This window comes from Crocuta crocuta, unplaced genomic scaffold (assembly GCF_008692635.1).
Source record: "Crocuta crocuta isolate KB4526 unplaced genomic scaffold, BGI_CrCroc_1.0 scaffold50, whole genome shotgun sequence".
NCBI lineage: Eukaryota > Metazoa > Chordata > Mammalia > Carnivora > Hyaenidae > Crocuta > Crocuta crocuta.
This window is the reverse complement of record NW_027527428.1, coordinates 3252102-3267878: the sequence shown is the minus strand read 5'-3', so window position 1 is coordinate 3267878 and position 15777 is coordinate 3252102. Positions and strand designations below refer to the sequence as shown.

The following is a 15777-nucleotide window of genomic DNA, read 5'->3' as shown; positions in this document are numbered from 1 at the left end:
AACCTTCAGAGGTCTAGGAAAATGTCCAAAGATGGGGGAAAAAAACGCGTGTTGGTTTTAATTTTATTTTTAAGACACTTGTTGCTACAGAAGAGACGGAAACCAGGTTTAGCTGTAAAATTTATGGGTGTTCCAAAGCCGAGAGATCGATCGGAAGCTGCCTGCATCCCGACAGCCCCAGCTGGAGGACTCTCGCCTGTGGTCTGCCTGTTAAAGAGCCCGCACGGGGCACGGGCGGGCCGGGCCCGAGTGGCAAGCACCCCCTGGCACACAGAGCGCTCCACAGTGTTAGCCGTGTCACTAGCTGGTATGAGTTAGAGGAAACAGGCTCTCAGGTGACGAATACTGATGGAGTACTCGGTTGTGGGCCTTTTCGGTTGTGATCTGAGGATCTAAGGTTTGGTTTCTATTTTTGGCTTTAAGGCAGGACTGTGACAGCCTCCGCAGCCTTCCCAGAGCCCGTCCATCCATCTGATGAGCTGCTCTGGGCTGCGGCCAGGACCCGCAGAAAACACCAAGCACCTGCTTTCCTCCTGGCAGCACCCACTGCCTTGTGTTGGAGGGGGAGCCTGGCGTCTCTGGGGTCCCCTCTTTTTCACCTCCATTAACTGGAACTCTGTGTCCTCACGCTCAGTCTGTGGCAGAATGACTCCTCACGCTTGGAGAAGAACCACATCCCTCCTATTGGGGATCCTAGAGGTCTTCTGGCAGGAGGCAGGCAGGTAACCGGCCCCCGAAACCTGGCGGCGGTAGCTCACTCTGGCTCGTCTGTCCGGTGGAGGGGACGTGCAGTCCCTCACCCGGAAAAGAGGACCATCTGTCTCTCTAACTGAGAAGGGAAATGGACACAGGGCTTACGACTTACTAGGTGCTTGACAAAGAGGAATGTCCTTCCCTTCGCTCCTCTGCGGACAGAGCTGCCATGAGAACACGTGCTTCTCCCTCCAGTGCTGCCTGTAGCCCACTGGGACCTGAGCAGCATCAGGGCCCTGACCTGGGGGCTCGCGGGAGGAGCCCCTGCCTAGCCAGGACCGAATCCTAGAAAAGTCTCCTCTCTCTGTAGCCCAGCAGCGAGCGGCTCTCCCCTGGGACAGTGTGAGCCCAGGGTCCAGGAAGCGGGGCTGCCGTGCAGGGAGTCGGTGGGGCCGAGGCAGCCGAGAGCAGAGGGGGCCCTTCCCGGGACACCCAGCCCTGTCCCTTCCCTCAGCGCATCCCACGGCCTTTGCTGCCCTCCCGAGCCGGGCCCTGCTGGGTCTAAACAGCGTCCCCAGGACAGCAGCCGAGTCCATGGAGCTGCCTGCCCCGTGTGCTTCCAATTTCCTGCCAGGGAAGGCTGATTAGGAAGGGCTGCTCCTCAGCTACGAAGACTGTCAGTAGTTCTTTAGGTTTTGTTCTATAAACCAGTTCCTGGCTCGGGCCAGTGACCGGGGCTCCGTGCACGTTAGCCGCCGCCGGTTCAGTCGGCCCCGCAACTCCCTCCAGCTGCTGAGCTGAGCCGCCACCATCGGCCCTGAACTTCAGGAGGCCGCAGGGTTTCCAAGTGGCAGAGAGCCCTGAGCCCTTGGGCACCTGGGGAGACCCGGAGGCCCAGCAGTCCCCGAGGGTCAGTGGGCAGCTGCAGACTTCTGGAACATCGGCGTCGCTTGCGCAGTAGCGGCTGCGCTGAGACCCAGAGGCACGGTCGTCCCAGCGCTGATCCCACACCTGGACGGGGCCGGCCGGCCTCTGTGGAAGTCATTCCTAGAGGGGCACAGACCCCAGAAGGCAGCCTTGACCTTGTCCTCCCAGGCTGACCTGGGACTTGAGGACTCCTGAGGTCACCCTGTATTCCCTGTCTCACCATCCGGTATGGGGTACCCTAATCTCCCGATAGGTGGGGTTGGTTTGTTGGTTGGTTTGAATTGCTAGACTCTTCCTATAAAAGGCCCAAAAGGAAGCACCAGCTCCTTTTCCTTCTGCTCTCGTTAGGCAAGCCACGGCCACCTTGTCTCCAGGCTGACCTTCCGGCTTGTTGGGCAAACTCACAGCCAAGAGAACCTCCTGCAGAACCCCCCACCCCACCCCACCCCACCCCTGCTGTGGGTTCTTGGGCCCTCTGCAGCTCCGCCCCCCCTGGAGCCTGCAGGCAGGGGGAGGCTCATCCGGAACTCCCTGCCCCTCGCCTCCCTGCCCCTCGCCCTCTCCAGGCCCAGCTGCTGCAAGCACCTTCGCTCCCCTGCGGGCCAAGGAAGTGTGAGGTGGGAGAGCTTAGCAGCCCGCTCAGCGCCACGGCTCTGGTGGCAGAGCCTCTGTACAAACAGAGGGCAATTTCCTGAGACGGAGGCTTGGCCCGATCGAGGCGCATACGGGCGCTTGGCAGGTTATGATATGGCTCCCAGGGCAAAGTCAGCAATCCCCACCATCTGCTTCAGCAGGGAGGAGAAAGCCCCTCTCTGCAGGAGCCCGGAGAGCAGGGGGAGAGCGGGCTGGGGGTAGCGCAAGCCCTGGCACACTGTCCAGGCTGCCACCCTGCTGCCTAGCTGCATGCGTGCGGGCGGCCTCGGAACTGGGAGCTGGGCGGCTCTCGGTTCCGATCAGCCCTGCTCCGGCCTCCGGCCCGGTGCGCTGGGAGTGGCCCACGTTACCCGGCCTGCGAGCTCCGGGCCGGGCGTGCAAGCAGCTGCTGCTTGAAGCCGCAGCTGGCACAGTGCTGGGGGGAGACCCCGGGCCCATCAACCTCAACAGCTAACTCCACAGAGGAGGAAGCCAGACCCGGGCGAGGGGAGGCCCTGGGGACAGGGAAAGGGGGCGGGGGGAGCGCGGCCTGCTTGGTTCAAAAGGAGATGTGGCTGGGGCGAGGCCTGGCAAGGCTGAAAGTTGGGGTGCCCTGTCCAGCCACCCTGTTTGGTAGAATTGCACAGTTGACCCTTGAAAAAGAGGGGTTTCTCCTGTGCTGCCCGTCTAATATGGGGCTTTTTTTTTTAATAACAAAGGCAGTCCAGTACCATAGATAGATTTTCTCTTCCTTAAGATTTTCTTAACATTTTTTCTCCAGCTTTCTTCATTGTGAGAATATAATAATAATACATATCACATATAAAATATGTGTTAATCATTTACGTTACCGGTAAGACTTCCAGTCAACAGTAGGCCGTTAGTAGTTAAGTTTGGGGCGAGTTGAAACATATATAGATATTTTCAACTGCATGGGGGGTCGGCGCCCTTCACCCCCACATTGTTCAAGAGTCAGCTTTGGGGCGCCTGGGTGGCTTAGTCGGTTAAGCATCCGACTTTCGCTTAGGTCATGATCTCGCGGTTCGTGGGTTTGAGCCCCTTGTCGGGCTCTGTGCTGACTGCCAGCTCAGAGCCTGGAGCCTGTTTCAGAGTCTGTGTCTCCCTCTCTCTCTGACCCTCCCCTGCTCACACTGTCTCTCTCTCTATCTCTCTCTCAGAAATAAAACATTAAAAAAAAAAAAAAAGGCCATCTTACTGTGAGCCACAAATGCAAGTCTGTAGTTTTAAGTTTTCTGGTAGCCACATGAAAAAGAGCAACAGATGAAACTAATTTTTAAAAATGCATTTTATTTAACAGTCTATCCAAAATATTTTGGCTGTAGTCAATATGAAAAGATATGAGCTATTTTACATCTTTTCATCCCGAATCTTTGAAACCAAGTGGCTGCCGTGTGGGAAAGCGTAGGTCTCCGGCGGAGGCTCTGTCCCAACCCGGCCTTCTAAATGACGCTCAGCTTTCTCAAGTACTGAAAACCCTACATCTTTCTTCGTCCCTGCCCTTTCTCCTGTGCTTTTAGTCTTGGGAGCCAGGTTCACTGCCATCTGACAGTTGCTGTCTGTGAACATTTCTGAGACCAGGCTGTTCCAGCCGCCTGCGTGTCAGCCCCTGTCTGGGGAGCTGGGTGCTGATTTGACTCGGCCTTAGACAGTCACGCCAGGAATTCAGCCCTTGTTTTTCTTGCAGTGAATCAGTTAGCCTTAATCGCCGGGGCGTGTGAGGGCCTCCTGTGGCGCTCATTTCTTTCCAGGAGACTTCTGCGGACAGGAGACGGAGCTCAAATGTTCCAAATCCCCGCCCTGGCCTCCTGCTGTCCCAGCTGGGGTCTGCTTCCCTCTCTCCTGTCTAGCCTGAGGAGGGGCCTCCTGCTCCCAGGGCTGGAGTCTAGACCTCTTTTCTCCTGGCCCCCTCCCTCCGTGGACCACCACCACCCAGGAAGAGGCTTGGAGCTCTCCGGGGGTCGGATGGGGGCGGGGGGCGGGGGGCAGCCCTCTGTCTCCGCTTTGCCAGGTGCCTCCGCCACCTGTTCAGGCTCAAAGATAAGGAAGTGAGCTCTCTGGTTGGAGATGTGAGGTTGGCATTCAGGGCTGGCTGCTGGACCCTGCAGGCATTTAAACAATGGCCCTTTTCTGAGAGCAGTTGATTGCTAGCAGTGGTTAGAAGAAAATTGTCACCCTGGAATAACAATAACGTGGAGGGAGGGCTGGGGTTGGGGTGGGGGGTGNCATCCAGCTCACGGTCAGGTTCAGCGGGAACAGGACTTCGGAGCCCACTCTGCTCCCCTATTGCTACTTGCTCTGTCAAGGCTCCCTGGTGCCCTCCCCACCCCTGCTGCCCCGCCCTCCCTCAGCCCTCGCCCCTCCAGGATGGATGACTGCTGTGTCCCCTCTCCAGGACCGAGTTCAGTGGCTTGTCCGTGAGATGCAGCCAAAAGGGACTCAAACTTTTTCTGTCCTACGAGCGCACGCGGCCAGTCTCAGTTCCGTCCCTGTCCTCTCTAGTCGGAGGGGTCCTTCTTTCCTCTCGGGGTGTTTTCTGCCCTCAGCTGGGCCTGCCGGGAGGTCCCAGGGCTCCCCAAAGCCAGTGGTGCTCCCTCCCCTTCACTACTGCCCAGCCCTCCCTCCACGGAAACTGTGATGCTTCCAGGGGGTGGTCTAGAGCCGCAGAAGGGTTCTTCGCGGTGGGCCAGTGACATGAGTGCCTGGAGCGGCTCCCGGATGGCCTGCCTGGCACTCAGTGTGAGGAAGAGGCCAATAAACTGGTACCACTGCCCACCACTCCATCTGACTCGGGAAAAGCCACCAGGAGCCCCTTCTGGGGGACCAGGTGAGGAGAAACGGGCAGGAAAACCCAAGCCCAGTAGGTTCCCAAGGGGCTCGGCCGGACCCGAGGCCCAGCAGCACCTGAAGGCTGATGCTGGGGAGGGGCCTTGGGGGAGGGGCCTTGGGGGCATCCCAGTCCCTCTGGAGCTGGTCTCAGACTCTTCGGAGGATCCCAGCGATGCATGTCCTGTTGCATCTGGCCCCAGAGCCACGGACAGATAGGACGACACTGAGCCAGCCAGGAAGATTGGGCAGCGGGACTGTGGGGGTGTCCTCTGGGGAGACAACTGGGTGGTGTCCACTTTTAAAAATATACCTTGTGCCAGTTGTCTGGGGTGAATGCCCCCTGGCTGCCCCATCAGGGTGATGGAGAGCACGGAGCCACCCCACCTCCCCCGGTGGGGTAAGAGCTGTGGGTGGGGGGCGTGGCCGATAGCCCGATAGCCAGGTGCGCTGTACTGCCCGGAGGTGTTTATTAACCCCCAGCCCGAGCACTGAGCATGCGCAAGCATCTGTCTCCAGCCCCGTCCCTCCTGGGCCCCTGGTATTTCCCCGGCTGCATGTGCTCTCTGCCACTTCTCTCTGGGTGTGTGGGTGTAACAAGTCCAGACCTTCCCTGGGAGTCAGGCAGGCTCGGGCGCCCCGCCCTCTGGGCTGCGCCTTTTCCTCCCAAACTGGTTGTGCAGGAGCCGCCGAGTGTGGGCAGTGTGGGTGCATGCGTGGCAGCCCCGGCCGGTGCCCGCTCGCTGCCTCACCTGCGGGGAGGGGCCTCCCAGAAACTGCCTTCTCGGTGCCCCGCCACCCCGCCTCGCCAGAGCCCAGCTGAGCCGCCAGCGAGGACACACGCCTGCTGCCCGCCCCCCGCCTGCACCGGCCAAGCCCAGCCTGAGCCGGCACCTGCCTTTACAACCATGTTCAAGGGTCTGAGCAAAGGCTCCCAGGGCAAGGGGTCCCCTAAGGGCTCCCCGGCCAAGGGCTCTCCCAAGGGCTCCCCCAGCAAGCACAGCCGGTAAGCGGGGCCCGGGACAGCGGGCTGGAGCAGGGGTGGCTCCCGGCCCAGGTGCTCCATTTCCACCTGGAAATGGCAGCCCGCCCGGAGCTCAGGACCAGCCCAGCGCTGGCATTCAGTGTCCTGAGGCCAAAGGGCCCCGGGGGTGGACTCTCTCCTTTGCCCAGACAGAGCTCCAGTCCTAGCAGGAGGCCAGGGATGGCCTGGGGCTCCCACATTCCAGGGGCCTGAGGGCCTCGGGTGGGGGTGCTCTGCAGGAGACCCACCAGATGAGTAGGGGCCCGGCAGGGGGTGGGGTGGGCGGCTGGGAGACTGGAGTGCCCCGCTCCCTGTCCGTGGCTCTGCCCTCACGGCCCTGCTGGAGCTGGGCTGACCCTTGGAACCCGGGTACAGGGTGGGCAGGGGACGGAGGCTGAGAAGGGAGGCCGGGTGCCTGGCGCGGGGAGGCGGGGCTGTTGTGCTGCGGGCTCCGAGCTGGAGCTTTCCTCTCCAGGCTCTCACCCAGGGCCCTGAGTTTTGTTACTGTGTTGGGGTGTGAGGAGCCGATGCTGCAGGGAAAGGGGAGGGCCAGGCGGCCCCGGACACCCTCAGCCGCCCTCTGCTCCCCCAGCTCCCTGCCCGGCCCAGCCCCCCTTTCAACAGCCTCATGGTCTGCAGACAGACTTGGCGGCTCCCTTCTCCTTCCCTCGCACTGGCCGTCAGCCCCCTCTGTAGGGTGGAGGTGGCAGATGGGAGCGGAGATGAAAGGCTCATTACCCTGATAGGGATCAGGGCGATGACACCTAGGCTGGGCTTCTGGGCAGACAGGAAAGACAGCAGGTAGGACTCTCACTGGAGTGGCCTGTCCTTTGGGGCTCCTGAGCCCTGCCCAGGGTGGAGTGTGCTCCTCCCGATGGGAGCAGCCCTCCCAGGAGGCCGGGCCTGAAGACAGGTGGCCCAGCGCTCAGGAGCCACAGCTCCCTGTCCCCAGGCAGGCTCCCCGCAGGGCTTTCCTAGCCTGGGGCAGCTGGTAGCTCTGTCTACACTGCCCCGGGTGGCTCTGGCTGCAAACAGTGCCAAGCAGTGGTCATTGTTCCCCTCATGTGCAATCTATTCCTTTGACACATTTGTTGAGCACCTGCTATGTGCCAGGACTGTTCTAGGGACTGAGGATGCCACTTACACAGAACTAACAAACAGGTCCTTAGCTACGTGGTGCTTTTATTCTAGTGGAATAAACACTCGCTGGATGCTGACTCTGCACAGGCTGTGCCCTGGATGCTTCAGAGGGATTCATTCTCCTAACACCAAGCACTATGATGTAGATAACATTGAAGCCCCACTTTACAAGTGAAGAACTTTGGGCACAGAGAGTTTAAGTAACTTGCCCAAAGCCACATAGCAGTAGTGCTGGAAAATGATTAAACCCAGGCTGTTTGGTCCACGGGTCTTTCATTTTTTAAAAAATGTTTATTTTGAGAGCGAGAGAGAAGCACTTGTGAGTCGGGGAGAGGCAGAGAGAATTCCAAGTAGGCTCTTCGATATCAGTGCAGAGCCCAACTTGGGACCCGATCTCTGGAACTGAACAGTGAATTCATGACCTGAGTCAATCAGGTCAAGAGTGGGATGCTTTGGGCACCTGGGTGGCTCATTTGGTTAAGCACCCAACTTCGGCAGGTCATGACCTCATAGTTTTTGGGTTCAAGCCCTGTGTCACCCTCTGGGCTGACAGCTCAGAGCCTGGAACCTGCTTCGGACTCTGTGTCTCCCTCTCTCTCTGCCCCTCCCCTGTTCCTGCTCTGTCTCCCTCTCTCTCAAAAATAAATAAACATTAAAAATTTTTAAAAAACGGGCGCTGGGTGGCTCAGTCGGTTAAGCGTCCGACTTTGGCTCAGGTCATGATCTCACGGTTCGTGGGTTCGAGCCCTGTGTTGGGGTCTGTGCTGACAGCTCAGAGCCTGGAGCCTGTTTCAGATTCTGTCTCTCTCTCTCTCTCTCTCTCTCTCTCTCTCTGACCCTCCCCTGCTCACTCTCACTCTCTCTCTCTCTCTCAGAAATAAATAAAACATTTAAAAAATATTTTTTAAACAAATTAAAAAAAAAAAAGAGTTGGATGCTTAACCAAATGAGCCACCTAGACGCCCCTGCCCAGAGTCCTGTCCACCTGGGTTTTTACTGGCACTGCCCCTCTGTTGGGGCTGTGGGGTTCATCCTTTGATTCCTAATTCAAGGCCCAGCTCAGTGAAGCCTTCAGCGAACACTTCCCCTTCCCCAGGGCTGTGAGCTAACAGGGTGCTGTGCTCATGAGGCTTGGACCACTCCGCCTTTTATTCGGTTTGCTTGACCCTCTGGGCCCCAGAGAGTGAGGTGCCCCGTGCAAAGGGCCCCGGGGAGCCAGATCAGGCTTATACTCTGCTCCTTGCTGTGTGACCTAGAGCAAGTCAGGTCCTTCTCTGGGCTTAATCCCCAAATCTGAGCAATGTTGGCACGTCTCTGCAATCTCTGCCCACCCCCCCACCCCCCCGCCCCAGTGCTGTGGGGCTCCTCCAGACGGTTGTTAGCCTCGGCATAGGCAGAGCCCAGGGCGACGAGGGGGAGACAGGGCTGGGGTGGGAGGAGGTTGGGGTGGGGGACATGCTGCTTCTCCCCGGCCAGCCCAACTGCCCCTCCCAAAGCCCAGCCATGCCGTCTTGTCTCTGGGCATTAGTGGCCGAGGCATGATTCACTCCCAAGTAAGAGGCGGGGAGCTGGGTGGGGTCGGGAGCTCCCTGCCAGGACAGTGAGGTTGGCCTGCTCCCTCGTGCCAGACACACTGGAGACTTCTACTCTCTGAACCCTTGTGCGGACACAGTGCTACCCGACCTTCAGGAATCTCCCAGAACGTCCTGCAGAGAGAAACCAGGGCTCCCCACATCTTGGATGCCTCCCTCCTGGGCAGTGAGCCAGGCTGCAGGGCAGGACGGGTCCGAGGGACACAGGGGACCCCACATAGGTGGACCCCACGCAGGTGGGTCTTTTCCAACCAAGCTGCCCTCTGTCCCCACCCCTACCCCAGGGCTGCCACCCAGGAGCTGGCCCTGCTCATCTCCCGCATGCAAGCCAATGCCGACCAGGTGGAGAGGGACATCCTGGAGACCCAGAAGAAACTGCAGCAGGTGAGGCCCAAGAGGCGAGCAGCAGGGGGGTGGGGGGCAGGGGCAAGGGAGGTTCCCTGAAGCCCCTGAGCTCCCAGTGCAGATGGTGAAAGTGGGCTAGAAAACCCTTGGCTTTCTCTGGTCGTGCCCCGAACCCAGTGGGCAAGAAGGCTCGGCTCGGCTTCTCTGTTGGGCTCCCGGCTTGGGGGTCAGAGGGGCTCCCGCGTGTCCATGTGGGGGTCAGAGGGGCTCCCGCGTGTCCTTGTGGGGGTCAGAGGGGCTCCCGCGTGTCCATGTGGGGGTCAGAGGGGCTCCCGCATGACCTTGCACCTGCCCCACAGATGCCCTGGGCCCGGCCCTCTGCCGGTGTGGGCACCGAGGTCGGCAGATGGGAACGCGGGGGTGGGTCTCCAGTGGGGGGTGGTGATGACGGGCAGCGAGGATGTGGCCCCACACCTGCAGGACCGAGTGCACAGCGAGGAGAACCAGGCCCTGAAGCACCGGCAGGAGGTGGGCCGCAGCCTGAAGGAGGCCGAGGTGCTGCTGAAGGATCTCTTCCTGGACGTGGACAAGGCCCGGCGGCTCAAGCACCCGCAGGCCGAGGAGATCGAGAAGGAGTGAGTGGGGTGGCGGCGGCCGGGCCGGGGCTTGATGACGTAAGCCTTGGGGTCCCAGGGGAGCCCCCGGCCCCGCCCTGACCTGCCGGCCGCCTCCTTGGCAGCATCAAGCAGCTGCACGAGCGGGTGACCCAGGAGTGTGCCAAGTACCGCGCCCTGTACGAGAAGATAGTGCTGCCGCCCGATGTGGGGCCCAGAGTCGACTGGGCACGGGTCCTGGAGCAGAAACAGGTCAGGGCACCCCCAGTGTCGGAGACCCCTCAGGGAGCTCGAGGCTCACACCTGACCCAATCAGGAATCCCAGAGCCTCGTGTCCCCAGGGGCCTGCTGAGGGCTTGGACCTGGGAGGGGGCTGGGAAGGGCGAGAGCACAGGAGACCGTGCAGCCAGGGAAGGCTTCCTGCAGGAAGGGGCGTGTGAAGAGGTGGGAGGGTTCAGTTAGGCTGGGGTGAAATGGTGAGGAGAGGACATTCCAGAAAGAAGAAACACAGGCTCCGGCCCGGGGTGTGGTGGGAAGTGAGGTTTTCTGGGCAGGCAGGCAGAGCCAGGTCACGGGCGTGTCACCCTGAACATCGGGTGAGGGAACTGTGCTCTGATACCACAAAAGAGAGATGCAGTGATGACAACGAAGGGGCAGTGGGGAGGGCGTGGGCAGAGCAGGCGTCGCGGGGTCCCTGAGCCTAGCGAGACGTGTGCAGGCGGGAGGTGCCGAGGCCAGGGTGGGTAAGGAGGCCGGGAAGACCTTCTAGCAGCTTGAGACCTGTGTTCTGGGGACCGGTAGGAGTCAGGGACTGAAATCATGGTGACACTGAGGCCTCAGCAGCATGTCCCTCAGGGTGAGCTGCCTGCCATTCACCGGGGCCGCCCAGCTGGCCCGTCCGCCCTCTGCCCAGACGACCGCCGCGGCTCCTCTGCACAGGGCAGTGTGGAGGGCGTGGGGGGCTGCCGCCCTGTGGCTGAGCTGAGCGGCCCGCTCCTTCCGCAGAAGCAGGTCTGCGAGGGCCAGTACGGGCCGGGCATGGCCGAGCTGGAGCAGCAGATAGCCGAGCACAACATCCTGCAGAAGGAGATCGAGGCCTACGGGCAGCAGCTGCGCAACCTCATCGGGCAGGTGGGGGGGACGCACGTCCCTGCCTGGCCCCCCACCCTGCCCCCCCTTCCCTTAGAGCCTGAGTAGCCCAGCTGGCCTTCTGGGGCAAGGGATGGAGGTGGAAGGTCCAGTGGGCCCAGGACGTGGGGTGCAGTCTCCCCTGCGTGCCGCCCCCCCTCCCGGAGCCCGNCTTGGGAGCCAGGACGCAGCTACCATCCGGAGCCAATACCGGGACCTCCTGGTGAGCACAGGAAGGACTGGGCTGGGTGGGTGGATGGGTGGGCAAGGAGGGGCTGGCGTTTCTGGACACAGCCTGACACGTCCCTTGCCGCCCCCCTCCCCACGCGTCCCGGAGCACAGAAGGCGGCCTCGTGGCGCGGGCAGAGCCTGGGCAGCCTGTACACGCACCTGCAGGGCTGCACGCGGCAGCTGACCGTCCTGGCCCAGCAGCAGCAGGCCATCCTGCAGCAGGACTGGAGCGACCTGATGGCGGACCCTGAGGGCGTGCGGAGGGAGTATGAGGTCGGTGGGGGAGGGGGGCNCCGCTCTCCCCCCCCACCCCCCCCCACTGACGCTCCGGACTCTCCCCTAGCACTTCAAGCAGCATGAGCTGCTGAGCCAGGAGCAGAGCGTGAACCAGCTGGAGGATGACGGGGAGCGCATGCTGGAGCTGGGGCACCCCGCTGTGGGACCCATCCAGGTGCGAGGGACAGAGGTGCCTGCGGTCTCAGGGATGCCCGCTCCCTCGATCTAGGGGCTGCCCGGGGAGGCTGGGGGGAGGGAGACGCAGCCCAGGTCAGGGCGGAGCCGAGCAGGCAGTGTGATGGGTGCAGAGCAGGGTGGGTGCCATCCGAGGGCTCCATGTTGCTGTCCTCAGACCCACCAGGAGGCCCTGAAGATGGCGTGGCAGAACTTTCTGAACCTGTGTATCTGCCAGGAGAGCCAGCTGCAGCACGTGGACGCCTACCGCCGGGTGAGCCTGTGTGCGGGGCGGGCGGCCACCAGGGCCCTGGGCGCAGAAGTGCCTGGGGGAGGCCACAGGCCATGCTCACACGCAGGGAGACAAGGCACTGCATAAAAACGGCAGAGCTGGGTCATCGTGACTGGGTCCCAGAGGGAAAATGATGTCACACAAACATTAACAGGATGATGTGGTTCTCGGGGGCAGGGGAGGGGTTGGTTCTCAAGGGCAAAACAAACAAACAAACAAAAATCTTCCTCTTTGGGGCTCCTGGGTGGCTCAGTCAGTTAGGCGTCGGACTTTGGCTCAGGTCATGACCTCACGGTTCGTGGGTTCGAGCCCCATGTCAGGCTCTGTGCTGACAGCTAGCTCAGAGCCTGGAGCCTGCTTTGGATTCTGTGCCTCCCTCTCTCTCTCTGACCCTCCCCTGTTCACGCTGTCTCTCTCTCTCTCTCAGAAATAAATAAAAAACATTAAAAATTAAAAAAAAAACCTTCCTCTTCTGCATAAATCACAAATATATACACCTAATGGACAGACAGCACATCGGTAGTGTTACGGTTTTATAGAGACGGTGGGGAAATTAAGGGAAAGATGTCTAAAAAGTCCCCTTAGAAGGGGCAATAATGAAAAAATGGTTGAAAAACTTTGACGTAGTATACAACAGGGAAGTTTTTTTTTGTTAATTTCCACCCAAAATGTTTCATATACTTTGAGAGGGACAATTGCCGAAGGGTTTTTCCTTCCTTTTTCTTTTTTTCATATTTTCCTATGTAACCGGCATACATGATCACATGGACAAGAATTCTGTAACATCACCCAACTGCACGATGTTCCTTTTTTTTTTTTAAGTTTATTTATTTTGTGAGAGTGAGAGAACATGCATGAGTGGAAGAGGGGCAGAGAGAGAGAGAGAGAGAGAGAGAGAGAGAGAGAGAGAGAGAGAGAGAGAGAGAGAGAGAGAGAGAGAGAGAGAGAGAGAGAATCCCGAGCAGGCTCTGTGCTGTGAGTGCAAAGCCTGACATGGGGCTCGATCCCACGAACCATGAGATCATGACTTGAGCCAAAGTCAAGTCGGACACTTGAGTGACCGAGCCCCCCCGGGTGCCCCCAGGAGTTTCTTTGCAAAGTACACTCCCAGCTTCCACCGGGGGGCACCCACCCGAGATTCCAGCCAGGACGACTACAGGGACTCGAGTAAGCAGGAGAGCCCCGCTCCCCTGGGCCGGGAGCATCTAAGTCACAGCGGTTTAGAACACTGAAACAAGCCCAGCGAGCTGGAAATGCCCAATTTGCAGAACATTCCAGTTAAAAAGGCCCCAAGGCCTGGTGGAAAGGCCAACGGTGCAGGGACCAGTGGCTTGCAGGGGCGGTGGGGGGTGGGCTGCTCTGGGCTCTGCCCCAAACTACCCACGACTTCAGTTCCAGGAAGAGGCCGACTCTGTCAGCCAAACCCTGGCCAAGCTGAACTCCAGCCTGGACACCCAGTACAGCCCTGCCCCCGGGGGACCCCCTGGCGCCCCCACAGAGCTGCTGCAACAGCTGGAGGTGAGCGAGCCCCGCCAGGCCATGTGCACCGTGCTCCGGGGAATGGGGCTGGCCCTTGCGTCTGGGCCTCACCCTTCCCTGGGGCTTTAGTCCCGTCCTGAGCCCATCCTGGGTGGGGAGAAGAAGCGGATAACTGCTCTAGTAGGAAGGGGCTGGTCTGTTACCAGCAAGCCCCTCCCCCCCTCTGGGACTGTTTCCTTACGTGCAATGTGACAGAGACCCCCTGGGGGAGCTCTGAGCAACTCCCGCCAGCCCCTACTCTAGAGGCCTGGGTGACACTGAGCCACCCCCCGCCCCACCCCAATCAGCAGACTCCCGGGATCCTGGGCCCCTTGAAGGGCCTTCTTTTACTTCCCTAAGAAACCCTGTCTTCATGAAGGCCCCTTGGCTCTCGTGGGAGGGGGGCAGTACCGGACAGGCCTCAAGTGCAGCCTGGGACCCCGCAGGCAGAGAAGCAGCAGCTGGCTGTCGCTGAGAAGACCGTTGGGGACCTGCAGCAGCAAAGCCATCAGGTGGCCCCTCTGCCGCAGCGCAGGAACCCACCCCAGCAGCCTCTGCACGTGGACAGCGTCTGCGACTGGGACTCAGGAGAAGTACACGCTCGGCCCGGCCAGCCTCAGCCCTGCCCGGCCAGTCCCACCACTGCCCCCGCCCTGCCCAGCCCTCCAAGCCCTGCTCTGCCTCTGGCCTGTCCAGCCCCGACCCCACCTTGGCCTCAGCTCCCTCTCTTCCCTGCCCCTGAGCCAGCCCGAGCCCCTCCCGCCCTGTCCCGCAGGTGCAGCTGCTGCGGGGGGAGCGGTATATGCTGATGGACAACACCGACCAGCACACCTGGGTCGTGCAAGGCCCAGGTGGGGAGACCAAACGTGCCCCAGCTGCCTGCCTCTGCATCCCAGCTCCGGACCCTGAAGCCGTGGCCACAGCCTCCAAGTGGGTCTGCCTGGGGACACTCGGGGGCAGGAGGCAGGCTGTGGGCCCAGACCATGTCCTGTGGTGTTCGCCTTTCACCTGGACCAGTGACTCCTGGGGCGGGGGCCGGGGGACGGTTCGGAGAGAGAGGAGAGATGTCCTTCTCTGATCTCCTCGTTCTAGGCTGGCCTCGGAGCTGCAGGCCCTGAAGCAGAAATTGGCCACAGTCCAGAGCCACCTGACGGCCAGCACTACACAGCCCTTACAGACTGGCCAGCAGGGTACTGAGGGCTGGCCAGAGACTTGGGGGATCGTTGGAAGAGAAGGAGTNGGGGGGGGGGGGGGTGACGGGCACGGGGTGACCCTGGATTAGGGACTTCTGCTGGGGGATTCCATCTCTTGGGCTGGCATGGCCCCTCACCCAGTTAGGCCCTACCCACCCCTCGCACCTCCCCCCACAGGATGCTCTGGGGGTACCAGGGAAGAGGCCCTCAGGCAGATGGGGAGACGGGAGGTAGGCTCTGGACCCTTACAGGCACCCTATGTCCCCAGCTCCCGCTGCCTCAGCGCCAGAAGACCCACAGGCCCAGAAGCTCCTGACACAGATGACCCAGCTGGATGCAGACCTAGGGCAGATAGAGAGGCAGGTGCTGGCCTGGGCCCGGGCCCCCCTGAGCCGCACGGCACCCCTGGAGGACCTGGAGGGCCGCATCCAAAGCCACAAGGTGGGTGGAGAGCAAGGACAATGGGGATAAGAATGGCCCCGCCCTGGGGGTGCGTGAAGGAAAGGTGAGCAGAGCACGCAGGGACCCAGGGACAGGGGAGGGAGTGGACAGTCCAGGGCTCAAGACAAGCTGGTTCCTGTCCTGGCTCCTCTACTGCCCAGCTCTGCGATCTTCACAAATCACTTAACCTCTCTGGGCCTTGATTTCCTCACCACTGAAAAGAGACACAGTAATACCCACGCATGGTTGTTCCGAGGATGCCATAAGGCTCAGAGAAGGTTCTAGAGGGACAGGGCCCAGGGTAAAGGCCTGCACTTGGGAGATGTTCCAGCGAGGGTCCTGAGAGCACCAAAGAAGGCTGGGCGTCTGAGGGGTGATTCCTCCTGGAGGCAGGCCGGGGAGGCCCCTGGACGGGTTGCAGTGCATAAACTCCGTCACAAAAAAAAGGACGTGTCCTCCAAGCACTAACAGTGAAAGCAGCCCCTCCCCACGGGGGAGGGAAGGAGGGGGTGCGGTTCGGGTTGTGTCCTTGCCGACCAGGTTCTGTTCAACACAGTGTCGGCGTTTGGTTTCTAAATGTTTGAGTCTCGATGGTCTCTGTCCCTGTGCAGCTGGCTGTTTCCACTCCATCCTGTGCGGGACGTGTGCGGAACTCAGAGGGGCGGGGGGGACGGAAGGGCTCCTGGGCTGGGACAGAATGGGCGGGAGGTGA

General features: G+C 60.7%; 1 protein-coding gene across 1 annotated transcript in view; it reads left to right on the top strand.

Annotated features, from left to right (window-relative positions):
• Nucleotides 1-5991: 5991 nt before the first annotated feature.
• EVPL (envoplakin) overlaps nt 5992-15777 on the top strand; it is an 18632-nt gene continuing 8846 nt past the window's right edge. Inside the window, exons 1-14 of the mRNA XM_077754739.1 lie at nt 5992-6103; nt 9138-9237; nt 9679-9833; nt 9938-10064; nt 10818-10943; nt 11125-11163; nt 11283-11444; nt 11515-11622; nt 11800-11895; nt 13306-13431; nt 13878-14024; nt 14207-14361; nt 14524-14621; nt 14893-15065. Coding sequence (XP_077610865.1) covers nt 6006-6103; nt 9138-9237; nt 9679-9833; nt 9938-10064; nt 10818-10943; nt 11125-11163; nt 11283-11444; nt 11515-11622; nt 11800-11895; nt 13306-13431; nt 13878-14024; nt 14207-14361; nt 14524-14621; nt 14893-15065 — 1710 coding nt within the window. The 5' untranslated portion in view covers nt 5992-6005. The remainder of the gene's footprint in view (nt 6104-9137; nt 9238-9678; nt 9834-9937; nt 10065-10817; nt 10944-11124; nt 11164-11282; nt 11445-11514; nt 11623-11799; nt 11896-13305; nt 13432-13877; nt 14025-14206; nt 14362-14523; nt 14622-14892; nt 15066-15777) is intronic.